General features: G+C 52.4%; 1 protein-coding gene across 2 annotated transcripts; it reads left to right on the top strand.

The window, feature by feature from the left end:
• Window positions 1-741: 741 nt before the first annotated feature.
• LOC144946194 (S-adenosylhomocysteine hydrolase-like protein 1) lies at window positions 742-27,725 on the top strand. 2 transcript variants are annotated; one of them, XM_078875028.1, is made up of 17 exons: window positions 742-858; window positions 8,344-8,455; window positions 9,860-10,000; window positions 10,798-10,898; window positions 11,658-11,760; window positions 12,532-12,626; window positions 15,029-15,135; window positions 15,233-15,349; window positions 17,894-17,957; window positions 19,254-19,342; window positions 19,578-19,648; window positions 19,881-19,975; window positions 20,109-20,207; window positions 20,705-20,773; window positions 21,448-21,526; window positions 22,175-22,295; window positions 24,478-27,725. In XM_078875028.1, the coding sequence occupies exons 1-17, from the start codon at window positions 787-789 to the stop codon at window positions 24,482-24,484; spliced, it is 1,542 nt and encodes a 513-aa protein (XP_078731154.1). In that variant the 5' UTR covers window positions 742-786; the 3' UTR covers window positions 24,485-27,725. The 2 variants fall into 2 exon arrangements, with proteins under 2 accessions (XP_078731154.1, XP_078731153.1); XM_078875027.1 differs by having other exon boundaries at window positions 9,857-10,000.

Genomic DNA, 27,725 nt, shown 5'->3' with positions numbered 1-27,725 from the left:
TTAATAAATGGTAGTGTCAAAGTACAGCGCCACATTTAATACGCACTACAAGGACAATAGTTTAAAGCGATTTGAAGCATGTTTTCTTTTTTTTGGGGGGGGGGCAGAGCTTTGTGACGTCATATTTGAGGGGGGGGGGGTCTGACTTTTTGTGACGCCGTGTAACGAAGGGGGGGGGGTCAAAAATCGTCCAAAATCGCGTGACGTCATTTATGGACGGCCCCTAATACCGTGGTGCCTTTAATAGGAAACAAAACATATATATAAAAATATAACAGGCGACGTTTCGGGCAACGGCCCTTGTGTGTCTATAGCTCATGAACTTGGAACTTTGCCCCGCACGAAACATCGTTAAGCTCCGCCCTTCTGCGCAAGCTCCGCTGGCCCCGCCCCTTTCTCTCAGCCCCCGAGGCCCCGCCCCTCCCTCTCAGCCGGCCGAGGCCCCGCCCATCCCCACAGGCCACGCCCCTCTCTCATCCCCCGGAGGCCCCGCCCATCCCCACAGGCCACGCCCCTCCCTCTCATCCCCCCGAGACCCCGCCCATCTCCACAGACCACGCCCCTCCCTCTCATCCCCCGAGGCCCCGCCCATCCTCACAGGCCACGCTCCTCCCTCATCCCCCTGAGGCCCCGCCCATCCCAACAGGCCACGCCGCCTCTCATCCCCCGAGGCCCCGCCCATCCACACAGGCCACGCCCATCCTATCCGGCCACGCCCCTCCCAAGCCCCGCCCCCTCCTTCCTCCACAGTCCCCCCCCACCCATCTCCTCCACCGAGGCACAGCGATGGCGGACAACAGCGTGGAGAAGGAGGCTCCCGCCAGCGCGCAGGCCAAGAGCGAAGTGAAGGTTCGCAAGGTGAGCGGCGAGAGGCAGCGACGGTGGAGAGGGGTGGACTCGCTCGCACGAGGGATGATAGTGTCGTCGTCGTGGTGGTGGTGGTGATGGTGGTTGGTGGTGGTGGTATTCGTATCCCTACCGGTGTCGCGCTTTTGTCCTGACTGCAGGAGTCAAATGTGTGTCAGTGCATGCGTTGTGTGTCGGTGTGTGTGCGTTATGTGTGTCGTGTGTGCGTTGTGTGTGTCGTTGTGTGTCTCAGTGTGTGTGTGTCAGTGTGTGTCAATGTGTGTGTCGGTGTGTGCGCGGTGTGTGTCAGTGTGTGTGTGTCGGTGTGTCAGTGTGTCGGTGTGTGTGTCAGTGTGTGTGTCGTTGTGTGTGTCGTTGTGTGTGTCAGTGTGTGTGTCAGTGTGTGTCGTTGTGTGTGTCGTTGTGTGCGCGCGTTGTGTGTGTCAGTGTGTGTGTCGGTGTGTGTGTCAGTGTGTGTGTCGTTGTGTGTGCGCGTTGTGTGTTCGTGTTGTGTGCGTCTTGTGTGTGTTAGTGTGTGCGCGTTGTGTGTGTCAGTGTGTGTGTCAGTGTGTGCGCGTTGTGTGTCGGTGTTTGCTCGTTGTGTGTGTCAGTGTGTGCGCGTTGTGTGTTCGTGTTGTGTGCGTTTTGTGTGTGTCAGTGTGTGCGCCTTGTGTGTGTTGGTGTGTGCGTCTTGTGTGTGTGTGTCGGTGTGTGTGTCAGTATGTGCGCGTTGTGTGTCTGTGTGTCGGTGTGTGTCTGTGTGTCGGTGTGCGCGCGTTGTGTGTGTCGGTGTGTGTCAGTGTGTGTGTGTCAGTGTGTGCGCGTTGTGCGTGTTGTGTGTTCGTGTTGTGTGCGTTTTGTGTGTGTCAGTGTGTGCGCGTTGTGTGTGTCGGTGTGTGCATGTTGTGTGTGTCGCGGCGTGTATGAATGTGCGCCCGCTGGGGGCGATTGTCTGAACCAATCCTGGGCCTCCACTAGGTAGACTCGGCCTTAAATGAGTACCTGGTGCGGTGTGTCAACTTCAGCATTGGGGAGAGAAAGGCGGCCGGGCGTGATGTTGGCCACCCACCCCCTCGTGTGGAGTTGTGTGTGTGTGTATGCAATGTGGACGTGAGAGTGTCTGAGGTGTGTGTGCGTGTCTGAGGAGCGTGTGTTTGTGCAAGGTGTGTGTGTGTGCACGGGAGTATTTGTCGAAGTGTGTTTCTTCCACGTGAGGAGCGGTGGCATAATGATTAGTGCACTGCCAAATATTGATTCCAGGTCATTGCCAATGTCATTCTTGGCTTCCTGTAGGTCGGCTCGGCCTTAAAGGAGTATCTGCAGCAGTGTTTATCATGCTGACTAACAGCAATTGCCCACACTTTGTGTCGGCGGCACATGGGGAATTTGTCAGTGAAACTAAACTGAACATTTTTATTTTATTTTACTCGGTAAGGCTCACTGAGCTCGGCAGCTCTTTTTCAGAAGCGACCTGGTCAAAAATGATAACTCAACGAAGTGGCTTATCATGTGGAAATTTAAAACAGCCAACTACTCTAAACACATGCTTCTAATGTGGAGGGAAAAACCGGAGGACCCGGTGAAAAATCCACCAAACTCCAAATATACACGCATCAAGGTCGGGACCGAAACCACAACCTGCGCATACCAGGCGTGGGAGTAAAAAATTCGCCACTGCGACGCCCCGGTGTGTGCCTGGGTTATTGTGAGCGGTTGTGTGTGTATGTTTCATGTTGTGTGTGTGCGTGTTTGACTGTGTCTGACTGTGTGGAGCGGTCCGCCGGGTGGCTAGAACACAGAAAAATGGCACAGTAGGGGGCACAGGTGGTGCATCGGCCAGTCGTCTCAGTCAGTCGACCCATGGCACCTGGGCCTGTCCCATGACCTTCCAGCGGGCGTTCGACACTTCACGTGGCCTTAAAGTGCACATAGCCTGGCACAAGCGCTGTGGTGACGTCTCCACCACTTTGTGGTGAATGGCAGCTGTTGTAGCGGTTAGCGCGCTGCACTACGAACCCAGTGACCTGAATTAGATTCCCGCTAACAGCCCAATATCAGTGACGATTATTGTAACCGATCCTGGGCCTCCTCTCGGTCGACTCAGCCTCAAATGAGTACCTGATGTGGTTTGTAAACATCAGCATTGGGGAGACAAAGGCGGCCGGGCTTGGTTATGGTCACCCACCCTCCCGTGCGCAGTGCTGGCATTCATAAGGTGCCTGCTAACAGCACTTGCCCCAACAGGCTGTTCAAGGCTACATTGGGGGGGGGGTGGGTGGGTCTTTATTTTTTGGAGTGGCACAGGAATGAAACTTGACGTCTCTGTGGGAGATAGTGAGATGGGGGCCCCAGTGCTTGCTCAGATTGGTGATGTGTGAATCACGCGCTCTCGCTCCCTGTGATAACAATTCAACAAACAGAGGGACGGGGTCGGCAGTTTTGTAAAACAGCACGCTTATCCAGACCTCGCAACGCTCGCCATTCACACTGCCTTAGTAATAGAGGTTTTGTTTGGGTTTGATCGCGTAAATATAAATGTGTCGTTAACCCCGTTACCACCCGACGCAGCAAATTAGTAAGGTTTGTCACGTAAACTAAACATGCCGATTGATTACTAGTTCAACACACCGGAGTGGTGGCGAGTAAACCCACAACATTTACAATTCAAGTACGACGTTTCACCGGTAATTACAACTAGCCTCATCAGGCGACAGCCATAGTTGTGGAGAATCCTAATGTTTCGGTCTTAAATAGAGGGATACATGTGATGTCATCACTTGTGAAGACCAGGGGTAAGGGGGGGGGTTAATATATATTCATATAAATGACAATGGATATCTATTATTGGTTGGGTTATTCACAGTTAATCAACATAATGTCCATCATTTATGTACATTATGTAGGTCCATTATGTATGTACATTCTGACGTTTTTGGGCCCCTACCCTGTATAGGCATGCAGTTGAATAGTGTATTACTTGATAATACGCTTCCAAGCAGCACTAAGTCTGTCGCTATTAGAACGGTAAAAAAGTATTTCTGTCGATTTTAATAGACTCTCTAATTAGTCTTGGCCAGTAGTAACAAGTTTCGCACATAACCTCAACGTTATCAAAATCAATTGAGTGTCCTTGTTGGCAAGCCGACAGTTGTGTTTAGGAGTATTTAATATATTTGTGGTGTCTGACCAACATATCACGTGCCAAAGGATCATTAGATCCACTACAAACCTTCTGTTGATGGCTTCAGTAATACATATTTATGTTAACGCGAATGCCTTCGTGTTAACACTGCCTCATAACAGTTTCGTTGAAGTTAAGTTAGCAGACAGTGTTAATCACGAGGCTGACGTTGCAGGCAACAGTGCCTTGTTGAGGGGCACAAAGAGAGGGTAGGGGCTGGGCTGGCTATGGCTGGGCTGGCTGTCTGATTACTTAGTAGATATTAGATCTGGAAAAACCCAGATAAGCCGTGAAGCTGTTTTTTTATCTACAAAGGTGTCTAGCCCCAAGCTGGAGTCAGCAGAAAATGACAGAGGAAGTTGCATCGAGGGATAAATAAAACAATCGCATGTAAACTCACTCCGACATGAACTCACTCGACCGTAAACTCACTCCTACATGAACTCACTTGTACATGAACTCAATCATACGTAAACAACAGAATGACTGAGAAAAACGAATAGCGATGGGTAAAATGATACACAGAGGATGGATTACTTGAATAATTATCAATGACTCTGCCGTGCGTGATCCCAATTGAGTGATTTGCTGCGTAATTGTTTTACTTTGGGATGTATGACCAATATCGGTTACACTGGGATATTAATGCTATGGATGAAAACTGGAGAACCCCAGGAAATCTATGCAGACCAGTGGGAGAACGTACAGACTGCACTCATTCACACACGCTGACTCCCACTCATTCACCCACTCACACTCTGCAGACCATTGGGAGAACGTACAAACTGCACTCATTCACACACGTGACTTCCACTCATTCACCCACTCACACTCTGCAGATCAGTGGGAGAACGTACCAACTGCACTCATTCACCCACTCACACTCTGCAGACCATTGGGAGAACGTACAAACTGCACTCATTCACACACGCTGACTCCCACTCACTCGCTCACCCACACTGCAGATCAGTGGGAGAACGTACCAACTGCACTCATTCACACACGCTGACTTCCACTCATTCACCCACTCACACTCTGCAGATCAGTGGGAGAACGTACCAACTGCACTCATTCACACACGCTGACTCCCACTCACTCGCTCACCCACACTGCAGACCAAGGGGAGAACGAACAAACACCACACAAAGAGAGGCACCTGAATTGGGAATTGAAGCCAGGAAATTCTTGCTGTGAGGCGTGAGCGTCACCACCACACCGCCACCCTGCCGCCCCTTTGACTTTGTTGGGTTGTTTTGATAAGCCGTGCCTAGCATGGAAAGTTTTACATTTGGCAACTTTATTTGAATGTTCCACCCATAAACCAAATTACCTGGAATGTGCCCGGTCTTGTCACTTCTCAGAAGTTAAGCGGGGAGAAGGCCGGTTAGCCCGTGGATGGGCGACCGGAATGCACGCACAGGTTTGCAATAGGCCACCAGGGGCCTGTGCTATTTAGTGGGCAGCAGAGGGCAGTGCAGAAAAACATCCATTGCCGTCTGGTACTTGCTTTGCTCCCATGTCTATGCTCCCCAAATTCGCCAAGCCACACAAATCAGCGTGGTGAAGTATGGTCAAATCAACCACCACCACACCGCGCACTTCACGGGAATGCCCTCGAGCAGCAGTGGATTGACAAAAGGGCTGTGCGTGATGCCAGTCAGCCCATGTCCCTGCATCTGGAGTTTGCCAGGAGGGAGTGCTGTTTCTACGTGGAACCCATATTTAGTAATTTTTTGGTCTAAAACTTGGGACTGTAACGCCGGCACACAATGGCCTCCTACTAGTTTCAAATTCACGGGGATCTGGTACGTCCACTTTGACGCAGACGGCATGCAGCATTTGTACGATTGATGCTGTTACGCACCGCGGTTACAACCAGGGCAGCCCTACCGAATTTCAACCGCAAACCTCTGCCATGAGCAGTGAGTGCGCCACTGCTGGGCCACTTCGTGTTCACCGAGCGCTGCGCTTTGTGAAGAGGCGCATCTCGCCGCGGCGATCAGAGTCCAGAATCCCGCAGCCCGACTCCAGCCATTTATACTCTTAGTTCTTTCGGTAAAGTCACGTAGGTAAAAAATGAAATTAAAATTTATAAAAATAAAATTTTAAAAAATCACGACGTTTCGGAGGCAACACAAGTCTCCGTCATCAGGTGGGACCATCACAGCTAGATTTGCTGTATCAAGTGAATCTGGCTGTGATGGTCCCACCTGATGACGGAGACTTGTGTTGCCTCCGAAACGTCGTGATTTTTATTATTTTATTTTTATTAATTTTAATTTCATTTTTTACCTATGTGACTTCACCGAAAGAACTTAGAGTATGAATCCTTGCAGTCACGAAAGCTTCAACTCTAGAATCCAGCCATTTAGTTTGCTACCAACAATCCTCGAGCCTCAGGCGCGTGAGCGAGCTCGCTCTATCCTGTGGCTCTTTTAGAAGCTATTAATCCCGTTCCCAACCGATCCCCCGAGTGTCACTTCCGTTATTTGTACGTCCGCTCCCGTTCCGTGAGGCCTTAGGAAGACCCGATACAATGTCACTCTCCAGTTCCTCTTGCATATGGCCTATGAAGAGCAACTATTGGAGATTCACCTGTCAGTGACTTAGCCTTTCTGTTGATTTGTCTGAGAGTTGCTGAATTGCAGATACACCCATTCACCCACCCAAGATCTCCACTTCGAGGGAGTTCGAGAAAGCCCCTCTGCATGGCATTTTGCCTGCCCTTCCACGCTGAGCAGATGTCTGGGAAGAGGTGTCGGAGTACCCGCACTTTACCTAACCACACGTGATCAGCCGATTGACTCGGATTGTTTGTATGTTGAAAGGTGGGACAACTGTCATCCTTGACGGTGACCGTGGCTTGGGTAAATGTCAGGGAGAGAGAGGCTGGAGATGGCGTGGGGGAGCTGTGCGGTTCCGCTCGCTTTGTCCTCCGCCGCTCACTCAAGCCCCATGGACGTTGCGTAACCCCTGGCGCACGCCGACATCAGTGGCAGGGTTCCTGTGGGGTACACCGCAATCCCAGCTGACATTTGGGGTCCTTCTGAGTGTTAAATGAACCCGCCTGCGACTTTGCACTGGGCATGACGGAAGGTGTAACAGTACAGTGCGTGGGGGGGGTGCCAGACCCGCAGTGCGCACCTTGGCAAGGTTTCCGAAGTCTGTTTGTGCGCATACGCTCCATACGGTGGAGTGGTGGTGCAGCGGTTGGCGCACTGCGCTCCGATCCCGGCGACGCATATTCGATTCCCGCCCACGGCAACCAACGTGGGTGAAGAATATCTAAACCGGTCCTGGGACTACCCTAGGTCGATTTTAGTGCTGGCCACCTCAATCCCTTGTGTGCTGTGCTGTCCTTCAAAGGTTCCCGCTAACAGTGTTTAACCACTTTGACAGACGGTCTACAGGGAGCTCTTTGTCTTTGTAGGTGGGTGCGTGTGGGTGTGTGCGGTGTGTGGGGGAGTGTGTGTGGATGCGTACGTATGTGCTGTTTAATCTTCACGACCCCCACACCCGGTTCCCATGCCGACCACCCTCTCTCCTCAGAACAGAATGTGCTGCTTCCCCCACTCACAGGAATAAATAATCCGAAACATCGCCACGGTCATCACCCAGAACCGCCACCACCACTCAGCACCGCCACCAACATCCACCACCACCCTGCACCCTCCACCATCACCAACCACCACCACCACCCAGTACCGACACCACCACCACCCACCATCACCGCCAACCACCATCACCGCCACCATCACTGCCACCACCAATACAACCACCATCATCACCGGACCAGCACCACCAACCACACTTTCAAATGCACTTCTGTGGCCGTCTGGAACGGTCTTCCTTCCGATAATAGGAAGCAACTGGAGCTATGGACTTTTAAATCATCTAGATTGAAAACACATTTCTTTAGTACTCCTTTTTGTTTTTAGTTTGTTGTCCTTCCCCCGCACCTCCGATAAGCGTGTTTGGCTACATATGGTGCAAATGAAGTTCAACATACATACACCACCCAGCACTACTCGGCACCACCCAGCACCACCTAGCACTGCCACCACCACTCACTCCCGCCACCAACCACCCACCACCTAACTCCACCACCTAACTCCACCACCTGCCACTACCCGGCACCCACATCCACCCTCTATCAACAACATCGCTACCACCACCAGGCCAATGACAATGGCCGTGAGACCAGTTGTTTGGCCTGGGTTGCCTTCAGCGGGGGCAAGAGGGGGGCTGACCCTGAATGACCTATTAAACCACCCTCGCCCCCCACCCCCCCCTCCAATCTCTCATGGCTCACACAGCAAATCCAGTTTGCTGACCAGCAGCTGGAGTTCCAGCGTCGTCCCGTCAAGACTGGACGACGCTCGCTCTCTCGCTCCATCTCGCAGTCCTCCACCGACAGCTACAGCTCGGGTACGACGTGCAAAGGGTGGGGAGCGGTGGGGAGTCACTGAGGGATAGAGATCAGGATTTGGGGGATCAGGCTGGTGAGGTGGGGCGTGCGTGTGTATGAGTGTGTGTGTGGGGAGCGGTAGTGTAGCGGTTGGCGCTCTGTATTGCGAGTTCGGCGATCCAAGTTTGATATCCAAACCGGTACTGGGCCTTTCCTAGGTCAACTCATCCTTCAATGAGTACCTCTTGAGATACATAAACATCAGTACTGGGAGGGAGACAAAAGGCGGCCGGGCGTGGTGCTGGCCACTCCACCCCATTATGTGCTATGCTGGCCTAAATAGGTGCTACTCGCTAACAAGACTTGCCCCAATAGCCTGTAAAGGCTATATGGGAGATTTTCGTCTTTGTGTATGTACAAGTGTGTGTGTGTGTGTAGGGGTCTTACCATCAGCCTGGGTATTTTGTGCCATCAAACACTCCGCCCCCTCAGCTCCCGATTGGTGATGGAGCAGTTGTGGAGAGAGTGGAGTTTCCCATACCTGGGCTGTGTGTTTATGACCAGCTCCTGTTTGACAGCAGAGGTCTCACTCCGAATCAGTCGGGCGGCATTATCTTTTCATCGGCAGCATAAAGCTGTGCGGAAGCTACCTTGTCTGTCGCTCCGCACGAAGCTTCGGGTCTTCTTAGCCACATTCATGCCCTCCCTTCTCTTTGCTTGTGAAACGTGGAACCCTCTGGTGGAACATTTGCACCGGTTAGAAACATTCATGCTGGGCCTGTCTACGAACCATCCTGCGTTTAACCAGGCTGGATTGTGCAAGGAGCTCACAAATCCTTGAAAGATCTGGACACATTCCCATCAGTGAGCTCCTCCGGCAGGCTGGGTCATGTAGCCCGCATGCCCATCCACCGCATGCCTAAGCAGCTTCTGTTTGGCCGCATATAGGGAGCTAAATGGGCACGACATGGGCTTGGGGAGAGATGGACTGATGTGGTATGAGAGGATGTGGAGTTGAGTGGACTTGCTGAAGACTCGTACCAGTGGTGTCAAGATCGGCTTCTGTCGAGGAGGCTCATGAAGGACGCTACTGGGCAGATGGAAGCAGTCATCCTCCAACAACAACTCAGGGCAGAGGAGCGACACTCACAACAACGAGCGGAGCGCCAAGCGGCTAATATGTAGCAAGTTGGCACAGTAGGGGATACAGCTGGTGCATCTACCAGTCAGCTCAGCCAGCTAACCCACCTGGATCTGTCCCGTGATCTCCTGTCAGTGAGCCTTCGACACTTCACGTGGCCTCAAAGTGCGCCTCGCACAGGCGCCTTGGCGACGTCACCGTCCCTTGGTGACGAATGGCGGGTATTGGTGTGTGTGCGTAGAGGCTGACGAGGTGACACGAGTGCGCGTGTGTATTGTAGCAGCGTCGTACTCGGAGAGCTCTGACGATGAGGTGTCTCCGCGGGAGAAGAATCAACTCAACTCGCGGGGAGGAAGTGACTTCTGCGTCAAGAACGTGAAGCAGGCGGAGTTCGGGCGGCGCGAGATCGAGATTGCGGAGCAAGGTGCGGAGACGCGACCACGCCAACATCACCGCCACCCAGCACCGCACCCAGCACCACCGCCATCACCATCCACTCATTAGCACCACCATCACCACACAGCAGCACCGCCGCCACACAGAACCCAGCAGCCACCTCCGCAACCACAACTATCGCCACCGCCTCCACCTAGCATCACCTCCTCGCTGCTGATGGTGATTATTATAAGACTGCAAACCAGTTGACGACAATGATTGCACGACGTGGGGACGATGACGTGGGGACGTGGGGAACCACAACACACGACTGTTGAACCTATGATCATAAACACACAACTCGTGAACCCAAGATCATGAACCCATGACCCATGAACCCAGAATCGTGATTGCACAACCCCAGACCTGATTAATCTCAACTCGCAACCGGCACCCTCGTCTTTGTGGGGGGGACCGGTGGGACAGTGATTAGTGCACTGCTCTACGAACCCGGTGACCCGAGGTTCCTGCTCGCACCCAATGTCAGTGGCGGACATCGGAACCGGTCTTGTGCCTCACCTAGCATGTGGCCTTAAATGGCCTTAAATGAGTAACTGGTGCGGTGTGTAGTAAACATCAGCACTGGGGAGACAAAGGGGGCAATGTGTGGTGCTGGTCATCTCACACTTGTATGTACCGTGCTGTCCTTCATAGGTGCTCGCAAAAAGAACTTAGCCCAACACTCGATTATGGCTTTAGGGGGGATATTTGTCTTTGTGTATGCATGCGTGTGTATACGTGTGTATACGTGTGTATCTGTGTGTATCTGTGTGTATCTGTGTGTAGAGATGCCGGCGCTGATGGCGCTGCGGAAGCGTGCGCAGGGAGACAAGCCGCTTGCAGGCGCCCGCGTCGTTGGCTGCACTCACATCACCGCCCAGTCCGCAGTATGGGCACACACACGCACATGGGCACACATGCACGGGTACACGCACGCTCGGGCACATACAAGTGGGTACACACACGGTCACAACAACAACAACAACCGCTATTCGCCTCTAAGTAGTGGAGACTGCACCATGGCGCTTGTGCCAGGCTATGTGCATGTTAAGGCCACGGGTACACACATACACAAACAGGTACACACACAGGTACACACACAGGTACACACACACAGGTACACGTGGGCACGAGTTTGATTCCCGACCATGGCTCACATCAGTGGTGAATATATGAACCTGTCCTATGCCTCCTGTAGGTCTACTCGGCCTGAAATGATAACCTGGTGCAGGAGGTATAGCCACCCACCCCCTTGTGTGTTATGCTGGCGTTCATAGGTGCTCACTAACAGCACTTGCTCCATCAGTCTATGTAGGCTATATTTGTGGAGCTTTTCAGAGGCAGGGGGGGGATATCGGTGGTTGTGTGTGGGTATTTGAGTGTGTGTTGAAGAGCGTGTGGGACAGTGCCCCCGGCTCTCCACGTCCCCGTGTCTCCACGTCCCCGTGTCTCCACTTTCCCACGACCCTGTGTCCTCACGTCACTCGCGTTTCCACGGTCCCATGACCCCGTGTTTTTCACGTCTCCGCGTCCCCTGTAACCCCATGTCTCCACGTACGTGGCTCTCCATGTCCCCGGTACTCTGTGTGTGTGTGTGCGTCCCGTGACCCCGTGTCGTCACCTTGTCCCTGCGTCCCCGTGTGCAGGTGCTGATCGAGACTCTGACGGCGTTGGGGGCTCAGTGCCGCTGGGCCGCGTGCAACATCTACTCCACGCAGAACGAGGTGGCCGCAGCGCTCGCAGAGGCCGGTGAGTGTGGGGGTGGGGAGTAGAATGAGGGTGGTGGGCTTGTTTACACAGTCACACGATCGCACGCACGCCCACTTATTCGGTACACACACTCACAGAGCGGTCACTGTGCACACTCGCACATCACTCACACTTCTCGCGTCGCACACTGTGGCTGCGCGGCTGCTCCTGTCATCTGCAACTCTCTCCCGCTGCACGAACGAAACATTAACTCTCCTTCTAGCTGTAACTAGTATTGGCTAAACATACCATTGCGAAATAAATTACCCAGCAAATCACTCCATCGGGATCGCATACGGCAGCATCAATGTCGCCCCCCCCCCTACTGCGAAAGCTTTGCAGGATGTCCTAGACTCAGTGTAGCCTTCCTGGGTAAACAATCGGAATCATAATAACATTAATTAATAAATGGCGTGTGCGCTACACAACGGCGCTGTGTGTGTTGTGTGTGGGGAGTGATAGTGTAGCGGTTAGCATGCTGCGCTATGAATCCGGCAATCTGTGTTCAATTCCCACTCACGGCCAACACCAATGACGATTCTTTGAACTGGTCCTAGGCTTCCCCTAGGTCAACTCAGCCTCAAATGAGTACCTGGTGTGGTGTGTAAACATTACCACTAGGAAGACAAAGGGGGCCCGGCGTGGTGCTGGCCACCCACCCCCTTGTGTGCCGTGCCTACCTTCATAGGTGTTCGCTAACAGTACTTGGCCCAACAGTCCGTTAAGGTTATACGGGGGATCTTTCTGTTCGTGTGTGCTGTGTGAGCACAGGGTTCCCGGTGTTTGCATGGAAGGGTGAGTCTGAGGACGACTTCTGGTGGTGCATCAACCGCTGCCTCACCCGCGAGGGCTGGCAGCCCAACATGGTGCCGTGCACGCTCACACACTCACTCACTCACCCACTAGATCACTCACTCGCTTATTCACACACTCACTTGCTCACACACTCACTCGCTCACACACTCACTAACCCACTAAATCACTCACTCGCTCATTCACACACTCACTTGCTGACACACTCACTCACTCATACACTCACTCGCTCATGCACTAGCTCGCTCGCTCATACACACTCACTCACCCACTAAATCACTCACTCGATCATTCACACACTCACTTGCTCACACACTCACTCGCTCATACACTCACTCGCTCACGCACTAGCTCGCTCGCTCATACACACACTCACTCACCCACTAAATCACTCACTCGATCATTCACACGCCCGCTTGCTCATACACTCACTTGCTCACACACTCACTTGCTCACGCACTAACTTGCTCACACACTCACTCGCTCACACACTCACTAACCCACTAAATCACTCACTCGCTCATTCACACACTCACTTGCTGACACACTCACTCACTCATACACTCACTCGCTCATGCACTAGCTCGCTCGCTCATACACACTCACTCACCCACTAAATCACTCACTCGATCATTCGCACACTCACTTGCTCACACACTCACTCGCTCATACACTCACTCGCTCACGCACTAGCTCGCTCGCTCATACACACACTCACTCACCCACTAAATCACTCACTCGATCATTCACACGCCCGCTTGCTCATACACTCACTTGCTCACACACTCACTTGCTCACGCACTAACTTGCTCACACACTCATTCGCTCATACACTCACTCGCTCACGCACTAGCTCGCTCGCTCATACACACACTCACTCATCCACTAAATCACTCACTCGATCATTCACACACCCGCTTGCTCATACACTCACTTGCTTACACACTCACTTGCTCACGCACTCACTTGCTCACACACTCATTCGCTTATACACTCACTCGCTCACGCACTAGCTCGCTGGCTCATACACACACTCACTCACCCACTAAATCACTCACTCGATCATTCACACACCCGCTTGCTCACACACTCACTTGCTCACGCACTCACTTGCTCACACACTCACTCGCTCATACATGCACTCACTTCTGAAACACCGTAACACAAAGGTGTAACTGCCCCTTTACCAGACTACAGCGAGTTACTGCTCCGAAGGGTCGATCTCTGACTCGGGTCTCCGACCCCGTGGTTGGACGGAGAGCTTCAGCTTGAGACGTAGAGCTTCCCGCTTGTAGATGTTGAGCTTCGAGTTTGTAGAATGCAGCGACCCCGGTCCCTCTCAGGGACCCGCCTTATATCCCTCTCCGGTGGGGGCTGCTCTGCCCTCGGCCCCGTCCGCCTTCCTGAACATTCTCGTTCCCTCTCGATCCTTCTCAAGAGCTCTCTCCGGACACGTGATCACCAACTAGTCCCCCCACCTGGGGCCCCCTGTGTGGACATTCCGGATCACGTGTCTACACGGGGTCAACCAGAGTGCCACGGCCCGGGGCAACCCTACCCCTGGGCTGACACTCACCCCCTCCCCCTCGGAGATGCCCCCACCACACGTTGTGCGTGGTGCCCGCACTCTCCCAGTGCTCGCCAAGCCCTGCTAGGGCTGGTGTTACACACAGCCACCCACACGGTGCTGTCCACGATGGAGAATCATCGAATGGCACGACCCTTCCGGGCCGGCACCATACAGTGACATCCCCGATGTCACTACTACACACTTGTAATGAGCGACTTCCACGACACGTCATGTAGAGGGTACTTCTTTATTATTCACACTGGGCACAACACAGCCCAACACTTGTTCTTCCTCACACTGAGTACAACACTAGGTATTAACACCTCTACTGGCTACACACACAGCCGATCACTCGGTGTGGTCCCATCGCCCTCACTCGACACACAGCCGATCACTCGGTGTGGTCCCATCGCCCTCACTCGGCTACGCCGCTGGCTGGCGGCGTGACGATGACAGCAATGGAAACCATGCAGGAGATCTTCCACGTGGCCGGTCGACTGAGAGAGATGTCGGCGAGCAGCGACGCAGCCAGGACCCAGGAGCCCCGGGTCCGCTCCCCCTTATATCCCCCCAGGCGTGGCTAGGCCCCGCCTCCGGCCATGCCCTCTCGTGGAACCTTCGAGCAGGTTCCCGGAGTATCTCGGCTAACTCCAACTGTTACCTTGCCCCAGATACACCTCCTTCTCTGATTGGTTGGTACTTAACCGTGCCCATACCCGTGATTCCCTTTCCGGCCAGCAGGTGTCACCCTGTCATTAGCACACTCACATGATCACTCTCCTACACATATGCACACTGTTGCATATTTACACTCACACTGGAAATTACTTGCTCTGACATCGTGGTTGATGCCTTCCCCGACCCCTCGTGCACCCATTCCCCCAGATCCTGGATGATGGGGGGGATCTCACGCACTGGATGTACAAGAAGTACCCGGACACGTTCAAGAAGGTGAAGGGCATCGTGGAGGAGAGCGTCACGGGCGTGCACCGGTACGCCTCGCACGCCCACGCACGCCCATGCACGCCCACACACCCACGCACGCCCACACACCTACGCGTGTGTGTGTGCGCGGCTGTGCGTGCGCAGGCTGTACCAGCTGTCCAAGGGCGGGAAGCTGTGTGTTCCGGCCATGAACGTCAACGACTCGGTGACCAAGCAGAAGTTTGACAACCTCTACAGCTGCCGCGAGTCCATCCTGGACGGGTAGGCCCAAGCGCACCTGCCTAGCATCACATGCACCGATGAACACCTAAGACTCGCGGAGATGCACAGGGTTACACATGAACACCTATAGACTCTACCCCTTGGTTCTTTCGGTAAAATAAATAATAGAATACGACGTTTCGATTCCAACACAAGCAACCGTCATCAAGTATGAATGATTGAGTAAACAAACCTAGTTAACTTAGAAATGTAATGCAATGCAACACAGAGAGTCGGCTAACACAACAGTTAACACTTTACCTGGTTGATTACGTTCTTCCAAAGATCGCTAAATTTGAAGTTCAGTGTGAGTTGTGTGGAAATCCTCCCCGTAGAGGTGGTTCAAACTTGATTTGAAGCTTTCGTGACTGTAGGAATTACTCTTTGGTTCTTTCAGTAAAGTCACGTAGAAATAAAATAAAATAAATTATAGAATACGACCCATAGACTCGCACAAAGACTCACAGGCTTGCACAAAGACCCATAGACTCACAGAGAGACCCACAGACTCACACAGGGACTCACAGACTCACACAGGAACACACAGACTCACACAGGGACATACAGACTCACACAGAGACACACAGACTCACACAGAGACACACAGACTCACACAGGGACACACAGACTCATTCAGAGACTCACAGACTCACACAGGGACACACAGACTCACACAGGGACACACAGACTCACACAGGGACACACAGACTCATTCAGAGACTCACAGACTCACACAGGGACACACAGACTCACACAGGGACACACAGACTCACACAGGGACACACAGACTCACACAGGGACACAGACTCACACAGGGACACACAGACTCGCACAGGGACACACAGACTCACACAGGGACACACAGACTCACACAGGGACACACAGACTCACACAGGGACACACAGACTCACACAGAGACACATATACTCACACAGAGACTCGCAGAGAAACCCACAGACTCACAGAGAGACCCACAGACTCACACAGAGACACACAGACTCACATAGGGACATACAGACTCACACAGGGACACACAGACTCACACAGACACACATACTCACACAGAGACACACAGACTCACACAGAGACACACAGACTCACACAGGGACACACAGACTCACACAGGGACACACAGACTCACACAGGGACACACAGACTCATTCAGAGACTCGCACAGGGACTCGCAGAGAGACCCACAGACTCGCACAGAGACTCACAGACTCACACAGGGACACACAGACTCACACGGACACACAGACTCACACAGGGACACACAGACTCACACAGGGACACAGACTCACACAGGGACACACAGACTCACACAGGGACACACAGACTCACACAGAGACACACATACTCACACAGAGACACACAGACTCACACAGAGACACACAGACTCACACAGGGACACACAGACTCATTCAGAGACTCACAGACTCACACAGGGACACACAGACTCACACAGGGACACACAGACTCACACAGGGACACACAGACTCATTCAGAGACTCACAGACTCACACAGGGACACACAGACTCACACAGGGACACACAGACTCACACAGGGACACACAGACTCACACAGGGACACAGACTCACACAGGGACACACAGACTCGCACAGGGACACACAGACTCACACAGGGACACACAGACTCACACAGGGACACACAGACTCACACAGGGACACACAGACTCACACAGAGACACATATACTCACACAGAGACTCGCAGAGAAACCCACAGACTCACAGAGAGACCCACAGACTCACACAGAGACACACAGACTCACATAGGGACATACAGACTCACACAGGGACACACAGACTCACACAGACACACATACTCACACAGAGACACACAGACTCACACAGAGACACACAGACTCACACAGGGACACACAGACTCACACAGGGACACACAGACTCACACAGGGACACACAGACTCATTCAGAGACTCGCACAGGGACTCGCAGAGAGACCCACAGACTCGCACAGAGACTCACAGACTCACACAGGGACACACAGACTCACACGGACACACAGACTCACACAGGGACACACAGACTCACACAGAGACACATATACTCACACAGAGACTCGCAGAGAAACCCACAGACTCAGAGAGACCCACAGACTCACACAGAGACACACAGACTCACATAGGGACATACAGACTCACACAGGGACACACAGACTCACACAGAGACACACATACTCACACAGAGACACACAGACTCACACAGAGACACACAGACTCGCACAGGGACTCGCAGAGAGAGCCACAGACTCACAGAGAGATTCACAGACTCACAGAGAGGCCCACAGACTCACACAGAGACACACAGAGACCCACAGACTCACACAGGGACTCGCAGAGAGACCCACAGACTCGCACAGAGACACACAGACTCGCACAGGGACTCGCAGAGAGACCCACAGACTCGCACAGAGACTCACAGACTCGCAGAGAGACCCACAGACTCGCCCATCATACCACTGTGAGCTGTGAGCTGTGAGCTCCGTGTGCCCTTGTTGCCCCCAGGCTCAAGAGAACGACGGACATCATGTTTGGAGGAAAGCAGGTGGTGGTGTGTGGCTACGGGGAGGTGAGCGGAGTCGCGTGTCCTGGTGTCACCTTGTGAGACGAATCGCCAAATTGCGCAGATCAGCGCAGCCCTTTGTATTAGAGAATGGCCCGTGGAAGCGGATATCACAGAGCTACCTCAGAGAGTCCTTCATTTGACCTCTGGCCCATATAGCAAGGGGCACTATTTCTCCATCTGCCCTACCACAGATAGCCATGTTCATATCATGACTCTTAAACTGATGTTTTAATTCTCAAAGCTGACATGAATGTGGTGTCGTGATGACCTGGTTGAGGCCGTCAACTCACTACACTTTAGAACCCGGTTCAAATCCAGGCTGTGGCTGAAACGCGGATGGAACTTTGGTTCTCCGCGGTGCCGACTTAGCGTCTCTGACCTCTGAGCCCCACTCGGTGGCCACCCAAAAAATCCTGGGAAGTAATCTTCTAAGAAACAAAACGAAACGAGGATGCTTTATCCATCCAGAGAGGCGGCGGATCAGCGCAAGAGCCGGGCGAGTGGCTCACGGTCGAGAGGTTTGCGAGGTTACATCCTGGGTAAGACAAGAGCACGGTGCAGTTCTTCAGGAAATGCTCAACGTTTTTGCATAATGTACATAGGCTGCCGAGTGCCTCTGTATACGATGAGTTTTTCTCATCGTTTAGAAATCTTATTTATGTTTAGGGGTTGACTCATCATCCTTCCCTGGGTTGATAAAACGAGCACTTTGTGGAGAGGTCAACAATGGGTTGGCCTTTTGGGTAGACTCGCCCCTGCCATAGGAATGAGGAATTTCCACCATTGGCTCATGGCTGTGAACAGGAGAAAAGCACTGCATCAATGCTCATTTGAGCAGGAATCACTTGGATTTGATTTGGACACTCGGCGTGTGTGGCGTGTGTGTAGGTTTCTCAGTGTGTGCGTGTTTGTTTTCACATTTGCATGTCGCTTTGTTGCGTGTGTACGTATGTGTGTGCATGTGTGTGCATGTGTATCGGGGAGCGATTTGGTAATGCTTGGCACTGGGCTATGAACCTGTGTGACCCAAGTTTGATTCGTGCCCACGGTCAACACGAGTGGCGAATATCCGAACCGGTCCTGGGCCTCTCCTAGGTCGACTCGACGTTAAATGAGTACCCGGTTTGTTGCGTAAACATCAGCACTGGGGACACAAAGGCGGTCAGGCGTGGTGGTGGCCACCCACCCCCTCATGTGCCGTGCCAGCCTTCGTAGGTGCTCGCTAACAGCACTTGCCCCAACAGTCTGTTAAGGCTATACGGGGGGGGTGGGATCTTTGTTTTTGTTGTCTTTGTGTAGGTGGGTAAAGGGTGCTGCGCCGCCCTGAAGGGCATGGGCGCCGTGGTCTATGTCACCGAGGTCGACCCGATTTGCGCCCTCCAAGCCTGGTGCATTTACACACTCGCACACTGGCTCGCACTCGCTGGCACGCAGTCGCTGACACACTCGCTGACACACACTCGCTGGCACACACTCGCTCGCACACACTCGCTCGCACACACTCGCTTACACACCTGCACACTCGGAAACTATTTTTTTCACTCGCTCAAATATTCGCGCGTACACACACCGGCACACAGTCGCACACACACACACTCACCGCGTGCCGTCCCTCTCTTGCAGCATGGACGGCTTCCGGGTGGTGAAGCTGAGTGAGGTGATCCGACAGGTGGACATCGTCATCACCTGCACGGGTAACGCACTCTCTCCTACGCTCGCTCACGCTCGCTCGCTCAGACTGTCGTACACTTGCCCACACACGCTCGCTCACACTCGCCCACAATTGCTCACAGTCACCTACAACATTTACAATCGCATTCTCTATGAAGTGGGGGTGACGTCACCACAGCACTTGGGTGGGGGGGCATCGGGGCACAGGGAGGGTGGGGGCCACGTGAGTGATTGTTAACATCGCCGGCGCCGCAGGCAACAAGAACGTGGTGACACGCGAACACCTGGACCGGCTGAAGAACGGCTGCATCGTGTGCAACATGGGCCACTCCAACACGGAGATCGACGTGGTGAGCACACCCGGTTGCTCACTCACTCGCTCGTTCACTCGCTCGGTCACACTCTCTTGTTCACGCTCGCTGGTGTGTGTTGAATCATCGTGTGTCCCCTCCCCCCCCGTCCCCTCCCGCCCCACCCCCCCAGGCGAGTCTGCGCACGCCGGACCTCACGTGGGAGCGGGTGCGCTCGCAGGTCGACCACATCATCTGGCCCGACGGGAAGCGCATCCTGCTGCTGGCCGAGGTGCGTCACTAAACGTAGCAACCACCGTTCCCCGCTAAGTGGCGGTGACCTCACTACTGCGCTTGTGCCAGGCTCGGTGCACTTTGAGGCCATCGCGTGAATTGTCGGAAGGCCCGCTGCTGGCAGGAGGTCACGGGACACTCAGGTGCCATGGATTGACTGACTGAGATGGCTCGCAGGTGCACCAACTGTGTGCTCCCCCCACCGTGCCAACTTGCTGCAATTCAGCTGCCCGGCGGTCTGCTCGTCGTTGTGATCATCAGACACTGCACTTGTGCACCGCACAGGAACACCGCTCTCACCACACACACTCGCATACACACCGAGAACCGACCAACACCACCAGCCACACCACAACATCAAACCATACAGCCACACAGCAATCGCACCATGCCACGCCGTACCACATGCACAGGCACTTGCTCGACTGTGTTTGTTGTGTGGAGGATGCTGGGTGGTGTGGGGGATGCTGGATAACGTATTCATGTCGCTCTCAGGGTCGCCTGCTTAATCTCAGCTGCTCCAGCGTCCCATCCTTCGTGTTGTCCATCACCGCCACCACGCAGGTACGCTTTCGATGTCCTTTACGTGCCATTCAGTTTCATTTATTAGGTATAGCCCTGTGAGCCATTCGGCTCTTGAATCAGGTGCAACCGCAACAACAAAAAACATGAAACAAAAACATGAACAAGAAAACATCTTAAAGTGACTATGTGACTAAGTGCAAAAAGAAAATCCAGGAAAAGACAGCAAAATATTCCACAAAAAGCACCATACACCAACGCTGTGTGCAAAAATCCCAGTGGGATGCAAGTCAAACAACAACAACCACAAGACAACTTAGATTAAGGCCATCAGTCTAACTCCGTACTACAACAAACAAACATGGCCAAACCAAAACACGTTTTCGAATCACCAAAATAAAGCCATAAAAGAAATGTAACAGTGATCATAGGAACTGTGACCGAATTTTCACAACGACATAAACAACATGTACCACCAAACCCTGCAGCCATAGCTGGCTGCATGAGTCACTCCACAACAGCAGGAGCATCATTGACCCTCTCCTCCTGACCATCAGATCATAGGTCAGTGCCGCGGCCTTGTACATTAACTCCGGCGATAGACACGAGTCGGCTGTTGAACGGTGACCTCTCCACCCGTGCTAAATCCTTCCCTTTCTCCACACTGACCCCCCCCCGCTTCTCCCACCCCTTCACTGCTGTCACCACCCCGGCAGGCGCTGGCACTGATTGAGCTGTACAACGCCCCGGAGGGCCGCTACAAGCAGGACGTCTACCTGCTGCCCAAGAAAATGGGTAACGTGCGCCAGAGACGTTCGCTTGCTTCCACTCGCTTACTTGCTCGGCCAGCCACTCAACTGCTCACCAACTCGCTCACCTGTCACTTGGTCACTTGCCGAACTGCTTCCCCACCCGCCTGCTTACCCGCCCAGTTTCTCGCTCGCCCACTCAATGGCTCACTTGCGAAACTGCTCACCCTCACCTGCTCATCCATTCACCTGATCTCACCCACTTATTTACACACGATCCTACTTGCTCAGCTGTACACATGTCGCATGTGTGTCACTGTACAGTCGTGTGTGTAAATAGATGCGCGCATCTCCATGCATTTCAAATTATTGCATGCGCGTATGTGTGTACACAGATGAGCGGTGGCACAGCAGTTAGTGTGCTGCACTATGAATCTGGTGCCCGGCCACCCAAGTTCGATTCCCGCTCATGGCCGACACCAGACAATTATCAGAACCAGTCCTGGGCCTCGTCTAGGTCGGCTCAGCTTCAAATGAGTACCTGGTGCAATGTGTAAACATAGACAGCTGGGCATGGTGCCGGCCACCGACACCCTCGTGTGCCGTGCCGACCTTCATAGGCGCTACTCACGAACAGCGGTTGCCCCAATGGTTCCGTTGAGGCTACATGGGGGATCTTTGTCTTTGTGCACAGATGAGTACGTGGCGAGTCTGCACCTGCCGACGTTCGACGCGCACCTGACAGAGCTGACGGACGAGCAGGCCAAGTACCTGGGCATCAACAAGAACGGACCCTTCAAGCCCAACTACTACAGGCACGTGCCACGCACACCCACACAGTCAGCCAGGAGGCGGCGGTGGTGATAGCCACGCTGCTGCACGTGGCCGCCCGCAATCCAGTGCTTCGGAGACAGCAGCCTCCACATGTGCTAATCGCACCTCCAATTAGCACCGTTGGCTGCGAACAGTGCGAAAGAATATGATAATTGTTTTTTTACCCTTCTATCTGGCAACAAAACTGACACCTTTTTTTACAAGGAATCATGTTTGCATAGACCACAATACCTGCAGTCATAATGCAAAAAAAAACACAACTCTGCTAATGTATGCACTGTCCTTGAAGTTGATTGGTCCACACCCGAGACAGCTTTCCTTAGAGCCTAGTCTCACATGGGTTGGACTAGATGACGCCAAAAGGCGCAATCAACTTCAAGGACAGTGCATACATTATCAGAGTTATGTTTTTTGTTTGCATTATGACTGCAGGTATTGTGGTCTATGCAAACATGACTCCTTGTAAAAAAGGTGTCAGTTTTGTTGCCAGATAGAAGGGTAAAAAAACAATTATATTTTTTACTGGCAAATGAGGTTCCAATGGTGAGTGCGAAAGAAGTTCAACATACATACAGCGAGGGTTTGTGGATCTCATTGATCTTGCCAAACGTTCCCGTGAGCGTTAACGAGGAGCTATACCCTGGCTTGCCTGGAGAATGCTGTACAGCAAAGTGGGGACCAATCTCCATCTGTTCCAGCTGTACGGTATCTAATGCTGCTCCCTCGCACGTGTGGGGTTTCTCTAGGTTTCTTGTCACGTGTAAAACACACATTTATCGGCTGAAAACATCTTTATACAACTTTGTGTTTTGCAAATTGTGCAGCTGCTATATAAACGCAATATAATTACACATGGATCCCCCGTGTAGCCTCAAACAGGCTGTTGGTCAAGTGCTGTTAGCGAGCACCAATGAAGGCCAACATGGCGTACAAGAGGGTGGTGTGGTTAGCATCACGCCCGGTCATCTTTGCCACTCCAGTCCTGATGTTTATACACGGCACCAGTTAATCATTTTAAGCTGAGTCGACCTAGAGAGGGCCTGGACCGGTGAAAGTATTTGTCACAGATGTTAGTCGAATTCGGGTTACCAAGTTCGTAGAGCAGTGTACTAGGCACTTCGCCAACACTCTCCATATACAAACACACACACACCCGGGTTTCACTTTGGGTCCCTCATCAGTTACAGGAAGCGTTAAGAGTTGGGCAACGACGAGGGCGGCTGTGGTTAGGGCAACCACGCAGTCACATGTCGTCCGTGCGACGCGCATAACCAACCCAGTGCCAAGTCGGCGTGCCAAGTCACCCACAGCCGCATTCCAGTCAGTCGAGTCTGATCCGGGACCACGGGGCTAAGCCGGAGGCCCGTGTGCGAGTGTAAGTGATTTGTCGCGGCGGTGTAAGGCGGTCTAATCCGAGTTCGAGGCTTCCTGCCACCACCACCGAGTAGCGACGAGCTGTCTGCCAATGACCCTGCCGCTGGTCACCCTCGTCGTTGTTGCTGCTGCTGCTGCTGTTGTTGCTCGCGTGTGCGCGAGCGATACTCTCCATGGGTGCACTCCGTCGCGCTGATTCCTTTTTGGGGCAGTGCCCCTTGTTGCAGAGCTTCTCGGTTCCAATCCGAAAGGCTGGCCTGGTCAATACTGCGGTGTGCGTGCATGTTAGCCGTAAATTAATGTGCGCCGCCGTTCGGTTTGCTCGCCGTGGACGTTGGAGATCCGGTGACGTTCAAAATGAGAAGAACGTTGCATTCCAGCGTCACGGATCAAATTTGCTAAATTGGCAAAATATTACTCCTTAACCTAATTACTTAGGTCAGACCACACGGCATCATCGCCCACTACTGGCACACTGTACCCTGCCTTTTCGTGACAGCCTTGCGCTGTATGAATGGCACGAATACCACATGCACAAATGGTTGTTGTCTAGAAAACTGTGCAAACCCTTTAATTATTAAAATGCTTCTTGCGGCTTTTGCCCCCTTTGGTTGGTCACCCTCGTGGCCTTGCGTGACGGCGAGGTGGGGATGACAGATATGGGAGGCCTTCATCCAGTAGATCATTGCTACTGCTGCTAATGGATGATGATTGCTAACACCAGGCTGCTGGTGTGCGTGCGTGCGTGCGCGTCCATGCATGTGTATGCGTGTGCGTGCGTGTGTTTAGGTACTAGCCCCTGGCCGGGCCAGCTGGCGGGGCGCTGGGAGGATGAGCACCACCTGACCAAGCTCTCATCCCCTCCCCGTGCCCACCGTACGTAGCCCGGCAGTGGTAATCTCGGAAACGAAATCGGCGTCTTTCATTTTAGTCGACGGTGACTGCGAATGTCGCCCCAGCCAGCGAGCGGAACGCACGACGCGACGGAATTAGCGAGCCTGAGCGAAGACGCAGATCGAGATAATTTAGTGGCGCTATTAGAGACGGCAGTCCACTGAGGAAGACCAAGAGATGCTAATTTGCTGTAAACAAAGATTTATCGAGTTCACTGATTGCCCGAGCTGACAGTAGTGAGGGGGTAGGAATCGCGCGCCCCTCACTCGGACATTGAACAATTCGGAGCGTGTGACCAAATGTGTGACTGCTTTAGTCACTCAACCAATAGGACGAATAATGAAACTCACGGACTCTGAAGACTTTATGAAACTCCATGTGGGTCTCTGGGTCTCTGCGTAAGTCTATGGGTCGCTTGTGTGAGTAAGAGTCCAAATAGTCCATAGACTCACTCAAGAGGCCCATAAACCAGTGGACTACATTTTTGACTGCTTTGTTGATCACACGCAGAGGACGACTCGATGAAATCCGCAGACTGAGGCTCGATTAAAACTCCACAGATTGCCGTTGACCGGACCTAAGACTAAAATAAAAACCGCTGACGTGTTTAGCACTGCCGGTGTTGATCACTGTACTCCTCGTAGCATTTCAGTCGTGATGGGTGTAGTAAATGAGGTAGAAAAGAATTTCGATGTTCGATACAAATCTCAACGTCTTCATTTTTTGTCTTGGCTTTTTTTTTGTCTCTTGTGGGCTTGGGAGGCGAGGAAAAAAAAGCTATTAAGTGCACACACAGGTGTACACAGAATGAATATGTAACACTCGCACACGCATGCACGCATGCACGCATGCCCCCCGGCCCCCCAACCCCATTTCCGCAAATCATATCTGCAGCAGCAATGGCCCCAGCATTAACAACGACTACGATGATGGCGATAACGACATATCAGAGCTGGGCGGGTGGGTGGGGCGGAGACGCCGTGCGGCCGTAAGTCGGCGTGGCGGGGAGCTCGCGATGAGACGCTTGAGCCTGCGCGGTGCTCTCTATCCTATCAGTATGGCGCCCATGACCTCGTGAACCCATCGGTGCTCGCCTAACGCAAACCTTGAATTAGGATGTTTGTGGACAATGGGCGGTGCCATTGTAACACCCGTGTCGCTAACCTCGTGACCCTGCCGGTGACCTCGCGTAGGAGGACGCAGAGCATGCTGGGTGATGCCAAACACTGCTACTTGTTGTCAAGGACACTGCTGCAGACCGTCGATTGATTTTATTTGTTGATGCGGTTAGGAAATATTCATCTTTAAGCTATTTAACGACAATCACCCGTGCAGGATCTTATTGACATGAAGTTATAGTAAATGAATCACACTAAGTAGGAAACACATTCGAGGAAAATAACATTCAAGTCGTGCACCATTTAAGTAACAATGGCAGCAAGTAACACAGAAATATAGGAATGACTCTCACGGGGTTTGATTACCACACATGGAAGAAACAGGAGATCTTAAATCAAGTAAGGAATTTGAAAAGGCAAGGGAAGGGAGGGATTTATGCCAAAACCATGAAGCAAGCTCCTCCTAAAAGTGAGTGCCGGCAACTCGTGATGTTTGGTGCAGCGGTTCCTTACAAGTATGGTTATGTAATTGGTCCAAAGCTTTATCGCAGCCATTTTAAAATAAATTTCTCCAACTTTGTAACAGAATTGTAAATAAGCCATTCAGATGTTTTGCAGAGGATTGCTACGCTTCATGTGAGATGAACAATCCGTAAACGCGGATACCACGGAGCTACCTCTGAGATCACATCACGTGACCCCTAACCCATACAGTGGAGGGCAGCGACCCCTCCACTAGTTATGAATGTGAGAGTGAGGTTCGTCGCATGGCAGGCAAACTGATATTTTACAATTCATAGAGCTGGTATTCTAACCAAATTTATCACAGAAACAAATTTATCTTGACGGTTTATTTGTTCAGTCATTGGTGACTGGCCTGGGACCATCAATTCGCTCACACTTGAGAACCCGGTTTGATCACAGGCAGTGGCTGAAACACGGATTGGAACCAAGGATCACAGCAGGGCCGGTGCAGTGCTCTTGACATTTGAAGCACCCAACCAGCTCATTTTTCCCATGCACCATCCATCACGGCGTGCCCGTTAATATCCCAATTGCACGTGTACGCCTGTGATCCGGATCTTTAGCGGGGAGGGGTGGTGGATCGCAAAGAGATTGTGAAACTCCCAAATTTGCTGGTCCGCAAGTAGGTGATGATACTAGAGGTGGCAGGACAGCAAGTGGGTTTTTGAATCCGTCTGTGCGGACCTTTTGAGTGTTACCGCCTCGTGTGCGTGCCGTGGGTTTTGTCCGTGTTCTCAAGCTTCATTCCACATGAAGAAAAACTGCTTTCATCTTCTTGGTTCTTTCGGTAAAGTCACGTAGACGGGAAATAATAAAATAATAAAAATTAAACAATAAAAATCGAAAAATAAAAACTGCTTTAAAATGAATTTGCCAAACGTCACAAAATGCAGGACCTTCTTGAAAAACGAGACTCGGCGAGGCTTTCCTGAGTAAATTAAAGATATTTCTTTATGTTTTCGGGTTGTACCATGTGTTGTTCGGCACAATGTCCGATGCTTTCCTCCATGTGCTGGAAGCTTCTTCAGGAACAATTCAAGTGTTTCACACAACGCGGTACAACCCCAAAAAGGCACCCGAGAGCCATACTCCTCGCCTGAGTAACATCAATAGTATCGACCCATTACCCACGCACCTTGGGTTCTCAAACCAATCATGATTTGGTGGCAGCAGTGTGCTTCTCCACGGTTATTGCAGCAGGTTCACACTACGTCCTTGAGGATGTTGCGAGGGTCATTTGTGTAGGATTGGTCGGACTGGGCCGATGTGGTCCTGGCCTGGTCTGGGTTGGTCAATGAGACACGCGGGAGCACGTGCATGGCCGCGGTAGTCAAATGTAGTTTTAATCGTAACAATATGATACAGTAATAAAGATGATGACGTAATAAGATTCATGCTTTTTCATTACGGAGCTTTGATAAATGTGATTTCTTTTTTTCTCAAGGTAAATTCTTCGTGCTGTATGTCCGATGAGATTGAATAAAAACGCTATTTAACGCG

The sequence above is a fragment of the Lampetra fluviatilis genome, chromosome 40 (genome assembly GCF_964198595.1).
Source record: "Lampetra fluviatilis chromosome 40, kcLamFluv1.1, whole genome shotgun sequence".
Lineage (NCBI taxonomy): Eukaryota > Metazoa > Chordata > Hyperoartia > Petromyzontiformes > Petromyzontidae > Lampetra > Lampetra fluviatilis.
This window is presented reverse-complemented; position numbering and strand designations above follow the sequence as displayed.

Bases quoted from the DNA above. Each gene is read 5' to 3' on its own strand.
- LOC144946194 (XM_078875027.1), top strand. From the start codon at position 787: ATGGCGGACAACAGCGTGGAGAAGGAGGCTCCCGCCAGCGCGCAGGCC. The intron at 10,001-10,797 runs GTGCGGAGACGC...ATCTGTGTGTAG, and splicing joins GATCGAGATTGCGGAGCAAG to AGATGCCGGCGCTGATGGCG. The intron at 15,350-17,893 runs GTAGGCCCAAGC...TGTTGCCCCCAG, and splicing joins CGCGAGTCCATCCTGGACGG to GCTCAAGAGAACGACGGACA.